At 40.0% G+C, this 19337-nt stretch overlaps 1 protein-coding gene across 1 annotated transcript in view; it reads right to left on the minus strand.

Moving 5' to 3' along the window:
- LOC124798953 overlaps positions 1-19337 on the minus strand; it is a 356047-nt gene that overhangs the window by 17808 nt on the left and 318902 nt on the right. The window contains exon 18 of the mRNA XM_047262487.1: positions 3285-3430. Within this exon, the coding sequence (XP_047118443.1) occupies positions 3285-3430 (146 nt within the window). The remainder of the gene's footprint in view (positions 1-3284; positions 3431-19337) is intronic.

Here is a 19337-nt window from a genome sequence, read left to right on the forward strand (position 1 = left end):
TTGTGCTGTTAAGGTAGCTGTCCATGAGAGCTCATAACAGTTTAATTATGTGGCCTTCAGATTAGTTTCCCGTCTTCTACTAATCACTTCGTTTTCTGTTCGATGTCGTTTCACCTGTTGAAGAAGAAATATCGAGGAACATACACAGTCAGAATTACAATTATGTAAGTGTACTGATGTAAAGGATTCGATTACAGATGCTAGTATAATGGGCATAACGCCCCTTTTTTAGTTCCAACATCTCTACAAATTTAACACGTGACTATCTGTCAGCGGAAGTAGCACTAAATGTCAAGTGTATGTATTATGTTTTGAGAGAAACGGCATTTCCTATGAATGGTAAATCTCTTTTCTCTATCATTTTATGTTCAGAAAAACACTGTCACGTAAATTATTAGTTTCAATGAGGTGTGCGATGCCAATCGCAGTTTATAGTCTGGGATCTCAGTCTGTTAACAGACTCCATTCAGCAGTTGAGAAAAAATGACTGATTTGCGTAAGAAGGGAAGCAGTAAAATGCTTAGGGGTCCTAATCTTTGTGCTTCAATTAACCTAAAAGCTCAGTAACACTGAAGGCTGATTCTACAATACAATCTTCTTTCGATGAATTTTTTTAAATGAATTTGTGATACCTTGAGCTGACATTTTCTTTGTTTGATGAACGATTGTACAATTTCGACCTTAGACCATTTTCAGTTATTTTATAGAGGTACATTATGCCAAGTTAGTCTTTGCTACTATGAATGCATATAACTATCATAAAAAATTAAATGCTCTTAAAATTATCAGAAAACGATTTCCCTTAAATTTTATGAGAGTTATAAGCACTCATAGGAGCAAAAACTTACGTGGCATAATACATTGCAAACGAAGCGTCTATAAAATAATTGAAAATGGTATAAGGCCGAAATTGATAATCGTACGTCAAATAAAGAAAATGTCAGCTGAAGGCATCACAAAAAAAGAAGAGGAGGAAATAGTCAAATTTCGTCAAAAGCGAAGATAATGTTCATTTTCACAATACAGATTTGTCTTGTTATACCGAATTGTAGGTGCATGAAAGCGAAGTATTATTTGCATGTTTATGACAATTATTTTTCTCGAAGTAAGGCAAACAACTGCGCAAATCATACTTCTTACTTTCTGCACGACTTGTACTCTTTACTGATGCATACTGCTCGTTATTGGTAATAATGAAATAGCATGAGGAACCTAGGCCTGGCTTCATTATTTATGAATCAATAACGCGTTAACGCGTACACTGGATGATCTCAGCAGTTCATAGAGCTCTTGGAGGAGCAACTTACAGAAATTTATTTTGTGCACTGCATATACAATAAATGAAAGAGGAGAAAGGGCTAATTCTCCTCACGTCTGTCATGCGACCCCCAGCTTGGATGGAAATCTTCGGTTTGTTTCCCATTAGAAACAAAATGATTTTTTAAGCGGAATTATACGTGCCCATTGAACATAGCAGTCCCAAATTAGTGAGATATTCGTTTTATGGCCACTACCACCATGCAGAAATGATGCTCAGTCGCTGCTGGAGTACTGAATGTACTTCATATTTTCCTCTTCCTGTTAATATATGTCAGTAAAACGAATATCGTGCTAGACTAATTAGAGATTGTTCTGTCGGATGTCCACAAAAGATTTCATTTAATTTGTAACATAAAACCAACCCACGCTTTCTGTCGACAATGGGCGTCGTACGAGGGCGGTATCAGCAGGGTTTCGTTGAACTCCAGCCACAAGTTCGGAAAACGAAACTGCTGAAACACCAGAGCAAGCGCACCTGACGAGGCGTAGTAAGTACTCGTAAAAATTGGCGAGGTGCGATTACTACCCACGCATTCTTTCACACAGAAGTGCAAACTCCGCATCTACGTGCAGTAATCGCTCCTGGATAAGTGATGACGGATAAATTTCGAAACGCGTCATATAAAGAGGAAAGTCATTCCATGCGTGATGTTCGACTTTTACCTTTGTGACCCAGTAGGGGTCTGAATGCAGAATTTCTAAATATGTTAATTTCAATTTTGACGTCACGCAACAAATGATAAAAGAAATAACATTTATCGTGGGACGTGATTACAGAATGAAAATTTTTGGGTGTTTTCCTTGACGTATACTGTGAAACCTTGCTTCTTGCCAACTTTCATAATTCTAGACCAACGGTAAGTACCGTATAGTTTTCGATGAGTGAGTTTACGAGTACTAGAATATGTGACATAAATGCCCATATCTTTTGATTGCGTTGACTTAGAAGCTCCGGTGTTTTACACCGACAGGGAACGACAAACTTCAGTATGTGACATAAATTTCAACTTGATACGCCGAAGAGGCAGACAGACAGACAGATAGGTAGACAAACGGACCACAAAGTGATCCTGTAAGAGTTCCGTTTTTACCAAATGGTGTACGGAACACTAAAAACAACAAAACAAAATGAATATAACAGAAGATATCAGAAAATGAATACAGCAGAACATATTTTCTGCCGATGTATAGGAAAGCATTTCTTACCAGTATGTGGTGCATTCGAAAACATAATCCCTTACGCAGGCCGGTGTGGCCGACCGGTTCTAGGCGATTCAGTCTGGAACCGTGCGATTACTACCATGCCTCGGGCATGGATGTGCGTGATGTTCTTAGGTTAGTTAGGTTTAAGTAGTTCTAAGTTCTAGGGGACTGATGACCTCCGATGTTAAGTCCCATAGTGCTCAGAGCCATTTGAACCATAATCCCTTACTAAACTAAGGGTTAGCACTCTCAGTCCCTTCAGTTTATCTCTACTTTTCCATTTATACAGGATAAATTTAACACCATAAGCAATCATGGGGAAAAGTAATGATTTGAGCTTCTACCGATGTTTTTCCAATAGCCACGTGATTCTATGCCGGAATCATGCCTAACCGTATAGCCACTATGGTCAAAGGGCAGAGACGTTAAATCATTAAATAAACAGATGTAGTCTCATCACTAGAAGTGACGTGAGCAACTTCTCTGGAACTCTCCACAATTTGCGGCACGGACTTGCAGCAGCAGAGCGCGCTAACTCCGCAGTAGTTGCCAGCTTGCCTCGTGTAGTACAGAGCAGTGCTGCCGCTGAAGGAGGTGGCCAGAAGCGGCACAACACACCGGTCCCCACTGCGGCCGGCCTGTGTGAATAATGAAAGCGGCAGCGGTGGTGGTGGTGGTGGTGGTGGTGGTGGCGGCGGCGGCGGCTGTGGCAGGCGGGCAAACTTGGCTGAGTGAGGAGCGAAGGAGCAGGCGCCCCGTACTCAACGTCCAGGCGCGGGCCAGCTCGGTTCCCAGCTACCACCAGCAGCAGCAGCGGGCGCGTCTCAGCTGGCCACAGTCTCTCCGCAGGCTGAACTCCCTTGTCTTGTGTCAACGTTGATTCTCCTCTGACTATCTGTGTTATCCACTAATACGTTACAAGGGACAACGCCCTAAATAAATACAGCACCACTAAATACACTGACGAAACAAAAACTATAGCGCCAAGAAGGTGTTGCGCGACGTAAACGAAAGTTGGTAGCCGTGATTCTACACCTGAGGGATGATGCCAATTCAAGTATCGCGAAAGTAGCGTAAGTGGCGCTAGTAGCACCACTATGAGGATGCATATAAGATTTGCTTTAGATACACGCTGTAACAGTCCTGAGCATTTGTTATCTTTGACAATGAAAGAGGTGAGTTGATGGTGGACAAGAGAACTTTAAAGCGACAAACAACTCACTGACTTTGAACGAGATCGTGTAGTAGAGCTACAAGAAAGTGAATGTTCCCTCTGTGATATTGTAGAAAAACTTGGCACGAATGTAGCCACTCTACATGACTGCTGCCTGCGGTGGTCACGAGAATGTTCGGTCGCAACTCCGGACGCCCAAGTGACACTACACAGTGGTAAGACCTTCCCGTTCGGAGTATGGGTCTCGTACGTCGTACTGCATCTACAGCAGCAATTTGAGCAGCTGGTGGCACCAGCGTGACTTCTTTTGAGTCATCTGTCTTCTGATTGTTTTGATGCGGCCCACCACCAATTCCTCTTCTGTGTCAACCTCTTCATCTCAAAGAAGCATTCCCAACCTACCTCCTCAATTATTTGCATTCCAACCTATGTCTTCCTCTACAATGTTTGCCCTCTACTGCTCCTTCTATGCCATGGAAGTCATTCTTGTCCTCCTTGTTCCATCCGTCATTGGTTATTTTGCTGCCTAGGTAGCAGAATTCTATAACTTCATCTACTTCGCGACCATCGATCCTTCTGTTAAATTTCTCGCTGTTCCCATTTCTGCTAATTCTTATTACTTTCGCCTTTCTTCGATTTACTCTAAATCCATATTCTGTACTCATTAGACTCTTCATTCCTTTCAACACACCATGTAAATCTTCTTAATTTTTACTCCGGATAGCAATGTCATCAGTGAATCGTATTATTGAAATCGTTTCACCTTGAATTTTAATTCCACCCCTAAACCTTTCTTATATTTCTATCATTGCTTCTTCGATATACAGATAGAACAGTATTAGAGAAAGACTACATCGCTATCTCACACCCCTCTTTAATCCGAGCACTTCGTTCTTGTTCGTCCACTCTTATTATTCCCTTTTAGCCCTTGTACATATTATATATTACCTTCCTCTCCCTACATCTTTCCCCAATTTTTCTAAGAATTTCGAACATCTTGCAACATCTTACAGTATCAGACGCTTTTCCCAGGTCGACATATCCTATGAACGTAAATCGATTTTTCTTCAGTCTTGCTTCCATTATCAGCCGCATCGGCAGAATTGCCTCCATGGCGCCTTTACCTTTCCTAAAGGCAAACTGATCGTCGTCTAACAAGTATCCAGTTTTCTTTTCCATTCGTCTGTTTACTATACTTGTCAGCAACTTGCAACAGCTGTTGAGCTGACTGTACCGTAGTTCTCGCACTTGTCGGCTCTTGCAGTCTTCAGAACTGTGTTGGCAATACTTCTCCAAAACTCAGTTGGTATGTCCTCAGCCACATACATTTTACACACCTGCTTGAATAATCGTTTTGTTGCCACTTCCCCCACAGATTTTAGAAATTCTAATGAAATATTATGTGTCCTCTGTGCCTTATTTGATGTCAAGTCCTCCAGAGCTCTCCAAATCTTCCCCTCATACAGGCCTTCAATGTGCTCTTCCCACCTATCAGCTCTCTCTACTGCATTAAAAAGAGCAATTCTCGTTTCACTCTCAATATTACTACCCTTGTTTTTAATTTCAACTGTGGTTGTTTTGGCTTTGTTATATGCTAGGTCAGTCCTTCTTACATTCCTGTTTTTTTCGATTTCTTCACATTTTTCATCGAACCATTTTGTCTTAGCTTCCATGCAGTTGCTATTTATTTCAAAATGGTTCAAATGGCTCTGAGCACTATGGGACTTAACTTCTGAGGTCATCAGTCCCCTACAACTTAGAACTACTTAAACCTAACTAACCTAAGGTCTTCACACACATCTATGTCCGAGGCAGGATTCGAACTTGCGATCGTAGAGTTCGTGCGGTTCCAGACTGTAGCGCCTAGAACCGCTTGGCCACACTATTTATTTCGTTTCTCAGCGACTTATGTTTTTGAATTCCAGACTTTGACAGAACATTTTTGTATGTCCTTCTTCCATCGATCAACTGAAGTATTCCAGATTGAAATTTTCACTCTGCCACTGAGTGTGCGCTGACATGAAACCTCCTGGGAGATTATAACTGTGTGCCGGACCGAGACTCGAACTCGGGACTTTTGCCTTTAGCGGGCATTGCTTAGCATCTGAGCTACCCACGCACGACTCACATCCTGTCCTCACAGCTTCACTTTCGGCAGTACCTCGTCTCCTACCTTCCAAACTTCCCAGAAGCTCTCCTGCGCATAGATTTAATCTGCCAGGAAGTTCATATCAGCGCATACTCCGCTGCTGGGTGAAAATTTCATTCTGGAAACATCCCCCAGGCTGTGGCTAAGCCATGTCTCCTCAATGTCCTTTCTTCCAGGAGTATCAGTTCTGAATACCCAGCAAGAGAGCTTCTGTGAAGCTTGGAAGGTAGGAGACGAGATACTGGCGGAAGTGAAGCTGTGAGGACAGCTCGTGTGTCGCTCTTGGGTAGCTAAGATGGTAGAGCACTTTCCCGCGAAAGCCAAATGTCCCGAGTTCGAGTCTCGGTCCAGCACACAGTTTTAATCTGCCAAGATGTTTCAAATGAAGTGTTCCTTCTGTTACCCATCATTTCTACACAATTACCTTCTTTTCACCTATGTGTTTCTTTCCAACTTCTGTGATCGCCCTCTTTAGAGATGTCCATTCCTCTTCCATTATACTGCCCAATGAGCTATTCCTTAGTGCTGTACCTATACCTTTAGGGAACTTCAAGCATACCTCGTCATTCCTTCGTACTTCCGTGTCCCACTTAATTCGTATTGATTCTTCCCACTATTCTCTTAAACTTCAGCCTACCCTTCATCACTACTACATTGTGATCTGAGTCTGTAACTGCTCCTGGGTACACCCTACAAACCAGTATCTGATTTCGGAATCTATGTCTGACCATGATGTAATCTAACCGAAATCTTCCCGTATCACCCGGACATTTCCAAAGTACACCTGTGGCGATTCTTGAACAGAGTATTCGCTGTTACAAGTTGAAATTTATTGCAGAACTCAATTGGTCTTTCTCCTATCTCATTCCTTGTCCCAAGCCAATATTCTACTGTAAGCTTTTCTTCTACTGCTTGCCCTACTTCTGCATTCCAGTACCCCATGGCCATTAGATTTTCATCTCGCTTTACGTACTGAATAGCCTTTTAGCATCCTCATATACTTTCTCTATCTCTTCATCTTCCACTTGCGACGTCGGAATGTATGCCTGAACTATCGTTGTCGGTGTTGGTTTGCTGTCGGTTCTGGTAAGAGCAATCGTATTACTGGACACTTCATGGTAACACTCTTTGCCCTACCTTCTTGTTCATAACGAATCCTCCTCAAGTTATATCTCTTTCTGCTGCTGTTGACATTACCCTATACTCTTAACGAACTGTTGCAAATGTGTTTCTTCAAGGACAGCTCCGTGCCTGACCCCATGATGCATGCATTCTACCGCTGCTAAACCGACGCCATCTACGACTTTGGTAGTGCAGAGTGAGAGACTGGCAAACTGGAGATCAATTGCGTTTTCTGGTGAGAGCTGGTTCTGCCTCGGAGCGAATACTAGCCGTGTGTTCGTTAGAAGAAGACCTGTTGAGGTCTGCGTGTAATCTTTGGGCATGCTAGACACACGGGACCTACGCCTGGAGTTATAGTGTCGGGTGCGATTTCGTGTAACAGCAGGAGCATCCCCATGGTTACGCCAAACATTATCATTGCAAAATTGAATCTTCGACTGATTCGACTTGTGGGCTGCCATTCATGAGCAACATTCCAAGGGGTATTTTCCAACAAGATAACTCTCGCCCATATACCGCTGTTGTAACCCAATGTGGCCTCTAGACTGTCGACATGTTGCCTTGGCCTGGTCGATCACCAAATCTGTCTCCAGTCGACACATATGGGGATTCGTCGGACGACAACTCCAGCCGCAACCACAAAGAGCATTAACCGTATTGTACGACCAAGTGCTACAGACTTGAAAATGCATCCCAAAAATTGACATCCGGTGCCTGTGGAAGACAATGCATGCACGTTTCCCTGCTTGCACACAACTATATGGCGGTTGCAACGGTTATTAATGTGCCATCATTTCGCATTTGCAATGGCTTATATCGTGCTTACATTAACCTGTGATCATGGAATGTTCCCGAAATTTCACTACACTACATTAAGCAATTTTTGGTGTTGCAGTGTTTTTTCGTCAATGTAAGTTGTAGTTTTCGCTGTTTTGTAGCAAAGACTGGTGAATTTCCTGACGTGTAAAACATTTCTTAGCATTAATAATTGCCTAATAATTTCATCGTCTTTGCTTTCTAGGGTACAGTACCAAAATCGGCAAAAATGGAATCTTTTAGGATTACTTTGTTGTCCATGTGTTTATCCGACTATTAAGGCCCTATTTGTTCAATAACAGGCATAGGTATCAAGTTGAAATATATGCCAAATACTAACGTCTATAGGCCCTTGTCGGTGTAATTTTTAAGGTTCTAAGTCAACAGGGGTGTGTGTTTACAGCCTCCAGGCTGTGTAGATTATTTGAGCTTCTAAGTCAAAGCAGTTAAGACATACTGCCATTTATATCACACAATTTGATATTCGCGAACTCATTCATCAAAACCTATGGAGTATCTACCCCTGTACACAACGAAGTTTGTATGCAACCCTCAGATGATGGTCCTACTCGCAACTGCCTGGCTTTTTAATACCGGCTGAAGCCAAAAGAAAGAACAAACTTCGTTGTGTGTTAGAGACAAACTATAAAACATGGGAACACATTGTGCATGTCACTGGATAGAGAAAGGTTCAAAGATTTGACACAACTGCATTATTGTACGTTTGTAGCAACGTCGCGACTACACCACAAGAGAAATCATTTGGTGTCTAGGAATTTGAGCGGAGCTAATACACTGTTCAAGTGCAAGTGCATTCCGCCGTCGATACAGCAAGAAGTCGCCTCCGCACAAGCAGATTTATGACTGGCGTAAAAAATTTTTGGAAGCTGGTTGCAAAGGGAATAGCACTGGTCGGCCATGCACATCTCCAGCAAATGTCTAGTTTATCCGAGATCAGTTTATACGAAGACTCAGAAGTCCCCAAGACGGGGAGAGCAAGAACTTCAAGTTCTTCAAACAGCGGTTCTGAAACGACGCCTGCATATGAAGCCTCACAAGTTGCAGTTACTGCAGAAATTCCGTTCCGGCGACTGTAAAAGAACGTTCGTATCTTGCATTTCGATTCTCTAGGGTGTGGCAGAAGAACCACTCATCTTTTCGGTCAAATCGATGTTTTAACTGTGGGTAAAGTAAACCACCACGATGTAAGTATTTCGTAGTCACAAATTCCTGGCCTTGTTGAACATGAAAGGTCTCAGCGTTTCTGTTCACAGAGTCTGTGGACCTTTCCTCCATGCGGAGAAAACTGTGACAGGAATCTCACACCTGCACATGCCGCAAAATCGTTTGTTTCCTCAACTTCATGAAGAATCCAAATACTTAATTTTTATGTATGACGGCGCTCCGCCTCACTTCCAGCTATGTTAACAACACCATTCAACAACATTGGGTGGAACACGTGGAAACGATTTTGTTCATTGTGTTGAGCCTCCCAAGTCACCATATCTCACACCTTGCGGATTTTTGTGTGGTGATACATAAAGGACATAGTCCTTGTCCTACCTATGACGGCTACTCATGAAAATCTGGGAAATCGAATTGTTCAAACAGTCAATTTAGTAAACAAGGAGCAGTTGATACGTGTGTAGAATGAAATGGACTCCCGTTTTGGGGTATCTCGTACAACGCATGGAACTCATGCTGAATATATGGTGTAGTGTCTGAACGAACATAAAAAAAGGGAGACATAGATAATGTTGACAATTTTAGACCTATTTCTATGCCATTGGTGTTTGCTAACGTTATCGAGAAGGTTGTATATACAAGGTTACTGGAGCATTTAAATTCACATAATTTGCTGTCAAATGTTCAGTTTGGTTTTAGAAATGGTTTGAAACGTCCCTTTTGAACAATTTATACATGACTGTGCTTAAACTGACACACAATATTTTTAGCGCAACGCAATCTGACTTTCAAAAATCCCTACAAAAGAATGGCCCCGACTAACATTAAACTATATCTTCCAGAAATCACTTACCTCACAAAAATCTTCGCTACTCAAGCTACTGCAATACCGCGAGCGCCACTACTGCCAGCTAAATAAAAGATTCAAACTACTGAAGGCACTAACTACTGATAGGGATAGTTAGCAAATGAAAGATATTAATAGAGAACAAACAATGTATTTACCTTGATATCATCATATATAAATATAGCAGTTCATGACAAATTACAAATCTCCGCCATCTCTCTCCCCACATCCACCACTGCTGGCGGCTCACCTCCAACTGTGCAACGCTACGCGCTGTTCACAGCCAGCTGCCTAACACTACAATGGCGAGTATTACAACAATGCAAAGCAGCCACAGACTGCACACAGCAGAGCCAGTGATTTTCATACAGAGGTGGTGTTACCAATAAAAAAACCTAAACAGCCTACTTACATAGCCCCCATGCTACCCAAAAAAAATTTTACAAATTTTTTTGGGCACTGGCCAATACATATTTGTTAACATTTTTTTCACAATTACAATAACAAAGAAATCAAAGGCACACACTTATTGATACAATGTTGGTCAAAAGCTAAAATTTTCTCACAGTCCATAAAGACAGTCCTCATCATTCGTCACAGTAAAATTGCAGTGTTTTTCTCAAAGTCTGACCAGTAAAAGACAATGCACACAGACGTAGTGGATTTCCATGCAGTCTTGAAGAAGTAGTGTTGTCCTTCCAACGGAAAGACAGTGCTGACTCGACATGCAGACAGGTAATGGGCCACAACAGAGTAAACCCACAGCAGAGTCAGTCGACGTTTTGAAGAATATTGGTAGTTAGGTCATCACAGAGCAGACCCACTGTAGTCCTGGTAGAAATTACGGTACTGGTGGGCCACCAGAAGTGCAGACCCACTGCAGTCCTTGTAGCAATTGGTGGGCCATCAAAGATGCAGACCCACTGTAGTCCTGGTAGAGACAGCCAGCAGCCATCTGTTGCAAATGTGCAGGTGCACAATCACCGTCGAAGAGTCTTGCGGACAATATAGCAAGTCCATAAACCACCACTTGTGCACTCACAAAGTTTCTGGAATTGTCCTTAGATCCAGCAATGCTGTTATCCAGTCCCTTGCTGAATCATTAACACACCTGCAAACACTATCAGTCCCTACTTCTCACATATTGTCCATGTCCTATGACCAACAGAAACGTGTGCAGTGAAATGTTACTTAATTTGAAGAACTGGTAACAATTACAATTTGGTAACATAAAAATACAATAACAAAGGTACAAAATACATCATTAAAGAACATAATAATACAGATAACATCTGTAGTACAGGCTTTACAAAAGAATAGAAATGAACATATACATCAGTGTTACAGGAATTATGACATGAGTACAAAAATAAAAGATCAGAATCACTTTCGAAACATCAACTTCACACATGAGCATTAAAACAAAACAGAATAAATAATGTGTAAGCATATTTATAAGGTAAATAACATATTATTAATGCCAATTATATTTGAGGATAACAGTATTCCTCATCATAGTGAATGTAGCTTAGTACTAGAAAAATTCTACAATTCTTATCAGATAAACACATAAAGACAGGAAAAACACAAATACACAAGAGTACACAAACATATAGAGGGATGACACCAAAGGAAAGGACAGGGTTTGTTTTACTGCAGTATTTTGCATGGAGATCTCCCTTTGTTCATCATTATTCCCAAAAGTACTATCTATACCTGCTTTCTGTACTTTTTTCGTTTAACTTCTCAATGCATTTCTTCCAATTCATCGCAACTCATTCTCTTATATAGTCTACCCCCTCTTAAGCTAACTTAAATCTACTGAGCTCAGATATTAAACTAAGGGACGAAGCAATGCCGCAGCACAAAACAATTAATATAAACAGCAATGAAAAAAAAATGGAAAATCGCAAAGCAAGCTACAGTAAATCTAAATTACCAAGCAATTCAACATTACAACTAATATGAGCCAATGTGCAGCAACAACAAAAATAAATGAGTAGTAAAACTGGCTTAGGAGAGTAACACAAAGTCAAATTCAGTAACACTATGCCTGGCAAACAGCAGCTTATATCTAAACATGACATAGCTCAAGCAGAAAAAATAGTACACTAAAGATAACAATGCAGATAAGGGAAATGTATAATCACATCTTAATGTCTAAGTAATTAAAGTGGTGCACCACAACAACTGATTGTAAAAAGAAATATTACCATGTACTTGAAAAGAAAATTATGTGTTCAGTTACTGTTACTAGTCCCTTCTTATTGTTCTTTCCTTTATAAGTGCACCTTTTTTGAAGAATGTGGATCACAAAATTATTATTTAATAGATCTGTTGACAGAAAGTGTTCACATTAGCAAATGCATTTAATTTTATTTTATGAAACCAATGCTGCAACACAGCTGGAAAACAGATGTCAAATGAAATAAGCAATTACGCAAACCAAAGCATACAAATATCATTCAATAGTCATGTGGCATTTCGTAAGTCAGTAGCTCTCAACTCTCGTAGAAAGACACTTGTCATTATCAGGTTTGCAGATGTAAGAATATTTCCCATCAATTCATAAGCATTTCAGTAATTAGCACAAAGTACGAGTAACCATATGTTTTCAGGTAATGAGCGTGTAATATTTGCCATGCTTTCTACAAAGGAACGTCAATAGCCAGGATAATGGCCTCCCTTTTTTTTCTACCTGTGCCGCTGAAAGGCTAATGGCTTTTTTTTTTTTTCGGGCGGCTGTCGCCCAGGTGGGTGCCCGCGATGCATTACGTGCAGGTGGTCACTTAACTTTCTTACGGAAATATTTACAACAGCAGTTTCCGCTACAGTGACAGTCTCATATAAAATGTTTCACAGGTCAAGAATTTGCGTTACAAATGTGTAGAAACAAAATGCTATTGATATAACAGTGTCCAAAAAATTTTCGCCAGCATTGTGATACATTCACACATGATTCACACATGTACACACATTTCATAATTCTAAAGTATGATTCTTGGTTTGCAACATCCTTTTCCATAAGTCAGAGTCCCTAATCACTATTCATTACTCCTTACCTTATTACACATATATATATTCGTCGACACGTCAATCTTGCGACGACACTTTAATATTTCATCATAATAAATACATAGCATAACCAAATTCCTCATATAGCACCAGCTTATTAATCATAAACATACCTCAGCAGCATAATACTCATCGTCATCGTAAAAAAATAACATCATAACACCTCAGTCAAATCTCAAAAACGTCGTAGCTTTCTGCAATAATGTCAAAACCTAAAAAAATTCTCTGCTCATGTCAAAAGTGTCATCTGCCTCAAACGTACTTTAAAAATCATGATCCCATACCAAATACATCATTCAAAGCTCTCATAGTATCACAATGGGTCCGAAAAAATATGAACAGTTCACACAGTACAGACAAAATACAATTTCATAAGTGTGAATTTATCCAACTGTGTAATTGCGTAAACATCTGTCACTGATGTAATAAAAAAATGTTTATCTCTCAGTTAAATGATCAGATAGCTGTGTAATTCTGTGTTAGAGAAATATGGTACCGATGTGTAAAGTTGTATAAGCAAATACCATATTAGCTAGGGTTCCTTGTGGTTGCCACACACATGGTACACAAAGTAGGCGTATACCCCCCTGAGGATTAATGTAATTATACCCTCAGGTGTTACAGATTACAGCAATGAAATGAAATGTATCACTGAAAACCTTTGTATCATTGTACTTCAAATATCTTTAAAAATAAATGTTTTAAGTACAAAATTAATCACTCAAATGCGTGTCCTGTAGCGCTAAATGTGCGTCTTGCTGTAAGATAATTCTGTGGAAGTGTCGTACTTATCGTCCTCCGAAAGCTAAGTTCTGCAGAAGTCAATGTACTTACCTCATGATAAACAAAAGTGAAATGCTTTATCTATAGATATCTTAGTTATTACGCTTATTGCCATGATGAAGAAAGTACTGTGCTGTAACGTATTGTTGTGCTACGGAAAAGGCAATCTCATTGTAGCTATACCACAAAAGTTACTACTAAAACATGTTTTACTTTGCAGAATAAAACAGAAAAACTGTGCAGAAATAAAACAGTAACACTACAAAAGCAACATTGTAAATTGTCACTCATTAGAAGCGTCGTGATAAAACCGTGTAGTTGTCACTTAAACTAACCACTGTGTCGTTTGGTATCTCACAGAAAGTACATAAAACCCAGAATGTATTTTCAAGTAAACCAAAATGTTGCATTAAAATCTCATTAGCAGTACCAGTATGTGTCCTAAGTATGTAAGCCTGATAGTCGTTACGTAATCGTGCAACTAACAAGCAAGAATGTACAAATAGAACACTGTGTCGTCTGTTCACTATAACAATACATTCGTAATTTCTGTTTAAAAATGTTCCCTAGGTTCTAGACTGGATATTTAACTTCAAACATTGTTGCATGTTAACAGTTTCTTAAGTCTGACAAAGCATACTAGAAATGTGAAGTGAAAAGTTTTATGTCAAAGACAAAGTTAAAAAGCAGATTATCTTTCAATAAATGGTTTTACATGTAAAATGTGGTGTAAACCTTTACTCTTCCTAGTACACAGAGTTTCAACTTCAACGCAATTATCATGTGGTATACGTCGGATTCTGTATGGTCCATTGTAAACTAGAAAGAATTTGTGACTCAAGTGTTTCTTCTTATGTGACAATGAATGAGCTTTAATGAGAACTTTCTGACCAATATACAATTTCTTTGCATTTGCTTTACCGTGTAGTTTTCTCCTTTTGTCTGCTGCAGATTTTATATTTTTAAGAGCCAAATCAATTATGTCTTTGTGTCGAAGTTTACGTGTATTCGGGAAAGGTACAAGCTCTCTGATTCTGTTCGGTGGTTCTTCATTCTTCAGTACAAGAGTAGGTGGTAAAGCAGTGGAATCATGAGGCATTTCATTCAGCACGTTTTGAAATAAGTGTAAATGTCTGTCCCAATGCTGATGCTTTCTGTGACAATAAAGCCTGCAAAGCTTATTGATTTCTTTCATAATCCGTTCGGAGGGGTTACAATGTGGTGAGTACAATGAAATAAAAACAGGTTTGATTTTATGGTTGCGAAGCATGCGTGACCAAACAGCAGATTTAAATTGCGGTCCGTTATCTGAAATGACTTTAGCAACGTGGCCAACTTCACGTAAGAAATTTTTTACAAAGGCGTTGGATACAGACCGTCCAGTGGCTTTACGTAACGGTGTGAAAGAAACAAATTCTGAAGTAAGTTCAACAGCGACTAGAACGTACGAAAATCCATTAGATGTTCTGACAAGCGGTCCCAAGAGATCAACAGCAGCAAATTCTTTTAATTTAGAAGGAATGATAGGAAACAACGGAGCACGATGTGAGACAGTAGATGGTTTCGCCTTTTGACAAAGTTTACAAATAGACAAGACTCTTCGAATTCTCTTTTCCATATTGTTAAAATAACAAGTCGTTCGAAGAATATGATAACATTTTCGTGGACCAAAATGTGCGCAGCTGAAATGAATGTACCAAATGAGCTTATTAACAAAATCGTCAGGAATGCAAAGTACTCATAGCTTGTCATCAACAGTGCAGCGTTTGAACAGTATGTTGTTTCTAACCAGATAATAATGCCGAATCTGTGTGTGTGTCTTTTCATGCCATTTGCTCTTGATGTCTTTCCAAATCGGATCTTTATCTTGTTCATGAGCAATGTCCTTTAAAGATGTGGTGATGAAGTTTTCAAAGGCGACTTTCTGAATGTAAAGAATACTGAAATTTTTCTCGAGGTTGCCTTCTGTGGTACTTTTCTCAAGCCCAGCCAGTGCGTGTGATAGTGCGTCCGCAACAATGTTCTCCTTGCCGGGAATGTAGACTATTGTGAAGCGAATTCTTGCAGAAACAATGCTCAACGTTTTAACCTGTCATGATTTAATTTTGAAGACATAAGAAATTGTAATGCATGATGATCACTGTATACTTTTACGTGCTTACCAGAAAGAAAGAAACGGAATTTGTTAAATGCCCAAACGATAGCTAAAGCTTCTAATTCAGTAACGGAATAATTTTTTTCAGATTTTGTTAGCACTCGGCTAGCAAAAGCAATGGTTTTCTGAATGGTAGTGCCATTTTCTATGGCTTCTTGAAATAAATGGGCACCAAGACCGACTTTAGAAGAATCTGTGCTAAGGCAGAAATCTTGTGACAGATCTGGATGAGCTAAGATTGGCGCGTGAAGTAACGCTTCTTTCAAAGAATTGAATTCCAACTGTGCTTGTTCGTCCCAGTTCCAAATAGTATTTTTTTCAGTGAGAGAACAAAGTTTTGGTGTAACAAGAATTTGCATATTCAGAAAACGACGGTAAAAATTTACGAGACCTAGAAAACTGCGGACTTGTCTTTTTGTGGATGGCACTGGGATGGCTCTGATTGCTTCTAACTTTTCAGGATCCGGCTGAATCCCTTCAGAAGAAATAATATGTCCCAAAAACTTCACCTTTGTCCTACCGAATTCAGACTTTTCCAAGTTAACTGTAATTCCAGATTCTGCAAAAATACGTAACAAACTGTTGAGGATGCGATTATGTTGTTCCCATGAAGCTCCTGCTATCAGATTATCGTCCACATATAAGGTGATGTGACGTTTTAAGAACTCAGGTAATATGGAATTTAACCCACGAATGAATGCTGCCGAAGAAATGTTCAAACCAAAAGGAAGTTTCCGAAACTGATAACAAACGCCGAAACAAAGGAAAGCTGTGTATTTTCTACATTCTGGATGAAGTTCGATCTGATAAAAGCTGGATCTGAGATCAATGGAAGACAACACTTTTACACCATTAAAATTTTGAAGAAGTTCTTCTAACGTTTGCGGCCTGTCTGTTTCAGGAATAATGATCGTATTGATTTGTCTCGAATCTAAGACAAGCCTGATCGATCCATTTTTCTTCTCAACAACATGTAATGGATTGTTGTATGAGCTTACTGCAGGCTCAATAATGCCCTCATTAAGCATAGATTGTATTTCTGTTCTAACACGGTCCCTATAATGCGCCGGAATTACGTATGGTCTAACACAAAATTTAGTATGCTCACGAACACGAAATTGGTATTGAAATCCCTTGATTGTTCCTGTTTTATGAGTAAAAACTGTGGAATGAGCTTGTAAAATCTCAAAAAGGTCCTGCCTATCAGTGTCATTACAATTCTCAATTGTTTGAATTTTATTCTGAATTAACTTATTAGTGTCAAATGCGCCGTCGATATCATCCCTGTCAGTACTTGCAGAGTGATTGTTAGTGTCTAGTTCCGTAGAAAAGTCCGAACTGTTGTCTAACAGAAGGTAAAGCCGATTAATTTCCTCGTCATGGTTTGAGAGCCAATCTTCAAATTTCAAAGCTATTGACTTACCTTCTTTCTCTAAACTTATTTCAGCATCGTGAAAGTTTAAGATTGCTTTGTATTCATTCAAAAAGTCTACTCCCAATATAATTTCCGTCGACAATAATGGAACAACGAGAAAGTTCATAGAGAAGCTGTGGCTTTGACAAAAGAATTCTAAATTGGTTTGTTGGCGTACATCTACACTTTTTCCAAAGATTGCACCTTGTAATTTAATCTTACGTAACGGAAGTGCGGGGCAATCGTTCGATTTGTTGCATTTGCTAAAGGCTGTTTCACTGATTACTGAAATGGGACTGCCAGAGTCAAGTACTGCCGAAAATTTTACGTCATTTACAGTAATGTGAATCGCAGGATATGCAATGTTGTTATGTTTTACGTCGTGTTCCTGGAGTAAGATGTCCCTAATGTCTTCCATTTTTACGTAATTACTAGCTACGGCAGCTGCATCGTTAGTGTCATAAGAACGTTTTGTGGCTGCCAGCGGTGTGAGTCATTGCCTATTGTCTCTTTGTTGGCGCGCGTCGTTATTGGGATTTGGAGACCTAACTTCTACAAATTCACCTCCTCGAGAGGGCCCTGCTCTGTTTGAATCCCGCCAGTTCTGATGCAATTCAGGTCTGTCGTTACGATCACATCGTCTGTCATCATGTCGGTAGCTCCTGTAGTTTCTTTCTTGTCGGTTAAGTGGTGGAGAATTTCTCCCTGAATCGTAACTGCGCGCTGAACTGTTGCGTCTGAAGTTATTCTGTCTCCCTTGATAATAATTATTTTGGTTCCCATATTGTCTGTTTCTCTGATTGTCTCTGTGATAGTCACTACCGCAGAGAGGTGATCTTTCCCTGTAATTATTACTACTCTGCCAACGGTTGTCGTACGGGTGGTGTCTATTTTGGTCACGATTTGCGTTGTAAGAATAGACCAGTCGTGTCCGGTTATTGTTTCTGTCGTCACGGAATTGTGACAGATGTGACCTGGAATTGTTGTGTCCTTGTTTTCGCGTTCCGCGATTATCAGTGTCAATTTCTAGTTCTTGTAACAGTCCCTGAAAAGCTTCAATGTCGTCTTTGCAACGTCCTGCTAAAATAATATGCCGTAAATGTTCAGGTAATTTGATTAAGCAAATGCGGATGAGTTCAGAGGGGCTGTATGGGTTTGACAGGTACTGATTCTTGTGCAACATGTCTTCAAAATATTTCACAAGACTGGAGAATTCAGATTGTTCGAAATGTTTCATCATTATGATACCATGTTTTACTCGGTCTTGTGTGGCTTGAGACCAATATGCTGAGAGGAAGGCATGGTAAAATTCTCCTTCACTGTGGCAATCGTGAATGACCGATCACATTCTTACAGCTGGTTCATTCTCTAAGTAGCCACACATAAATTCTAATCTGTGTTCCAACGACCAGTTGGGAGGAAAACAATGAGAGAATTGATGGAGCCATGCTTGTGGATGAATGTCGTTGCCAGAATTCTTAAATGTTTTGAATTTACGTGTAGTAATGAACAGCTTATAGTCAAAATCATCATGTCGGCGAGTCGCATATAGGCCATTGTTAGGTTGTGTCGGCCGTTCCATCTCAAAATTCGGTGCACATTGCCAATTTCTTTCATAACTTCCGAAATGCCCTGTGTTATTATTTTGCGGCTTTTCCGTGTTTCTAAGTCCCTCTTCCCGTGTTGGAGCGCCAGTGTCCTCTGAAACACGTAATTCTTGTATTACCTGTGTCAGCTGATCTTGTACTTCCCGGATTTCTCTTTGGTGTTGTGTATTAATTTGATTCTGATTTTGTTTGAATTTTCTTATTTGTTCATACTCTTCTGTGTCAGTGAAGGCTACGGGTCTTGTGTCATTCAGATCATCATCTACCTTTGTAGATAAGTTAGTGACCTGATCCGAAAGTTCGGCTACTTTCTCCGATAGTGTCCTTATTTCTTCAGTGTGTTTTTCTGAACCAAGTTTCAGAGTATCTACTGTGTCCTTAAAGTTTTCCTGAGTTTTTGCAAGTTGCGCAACCGAATCGGTAGATGCAACTGAGTCAAATTTAGCTTGCAAGGTCTCATGATTTTCATGAACAATAATTTGCAGTT

This window comes from Schistocerca piceifrons, chromosome 5 (genome assembly GCF_021461385.2).
Source record: "Schistocerca piceifrons isolate TAMUIC-IGC-003096 chromosome 5, iqSchPice1.1, whole genome shotgun sequence".
Taxonomy (NCBI): Eukaryota; Metazoa; Arthropoda; class Insecta; order Orthoptera; family Acrididae; genus Schistocerca; species Schistocerca piceifrons.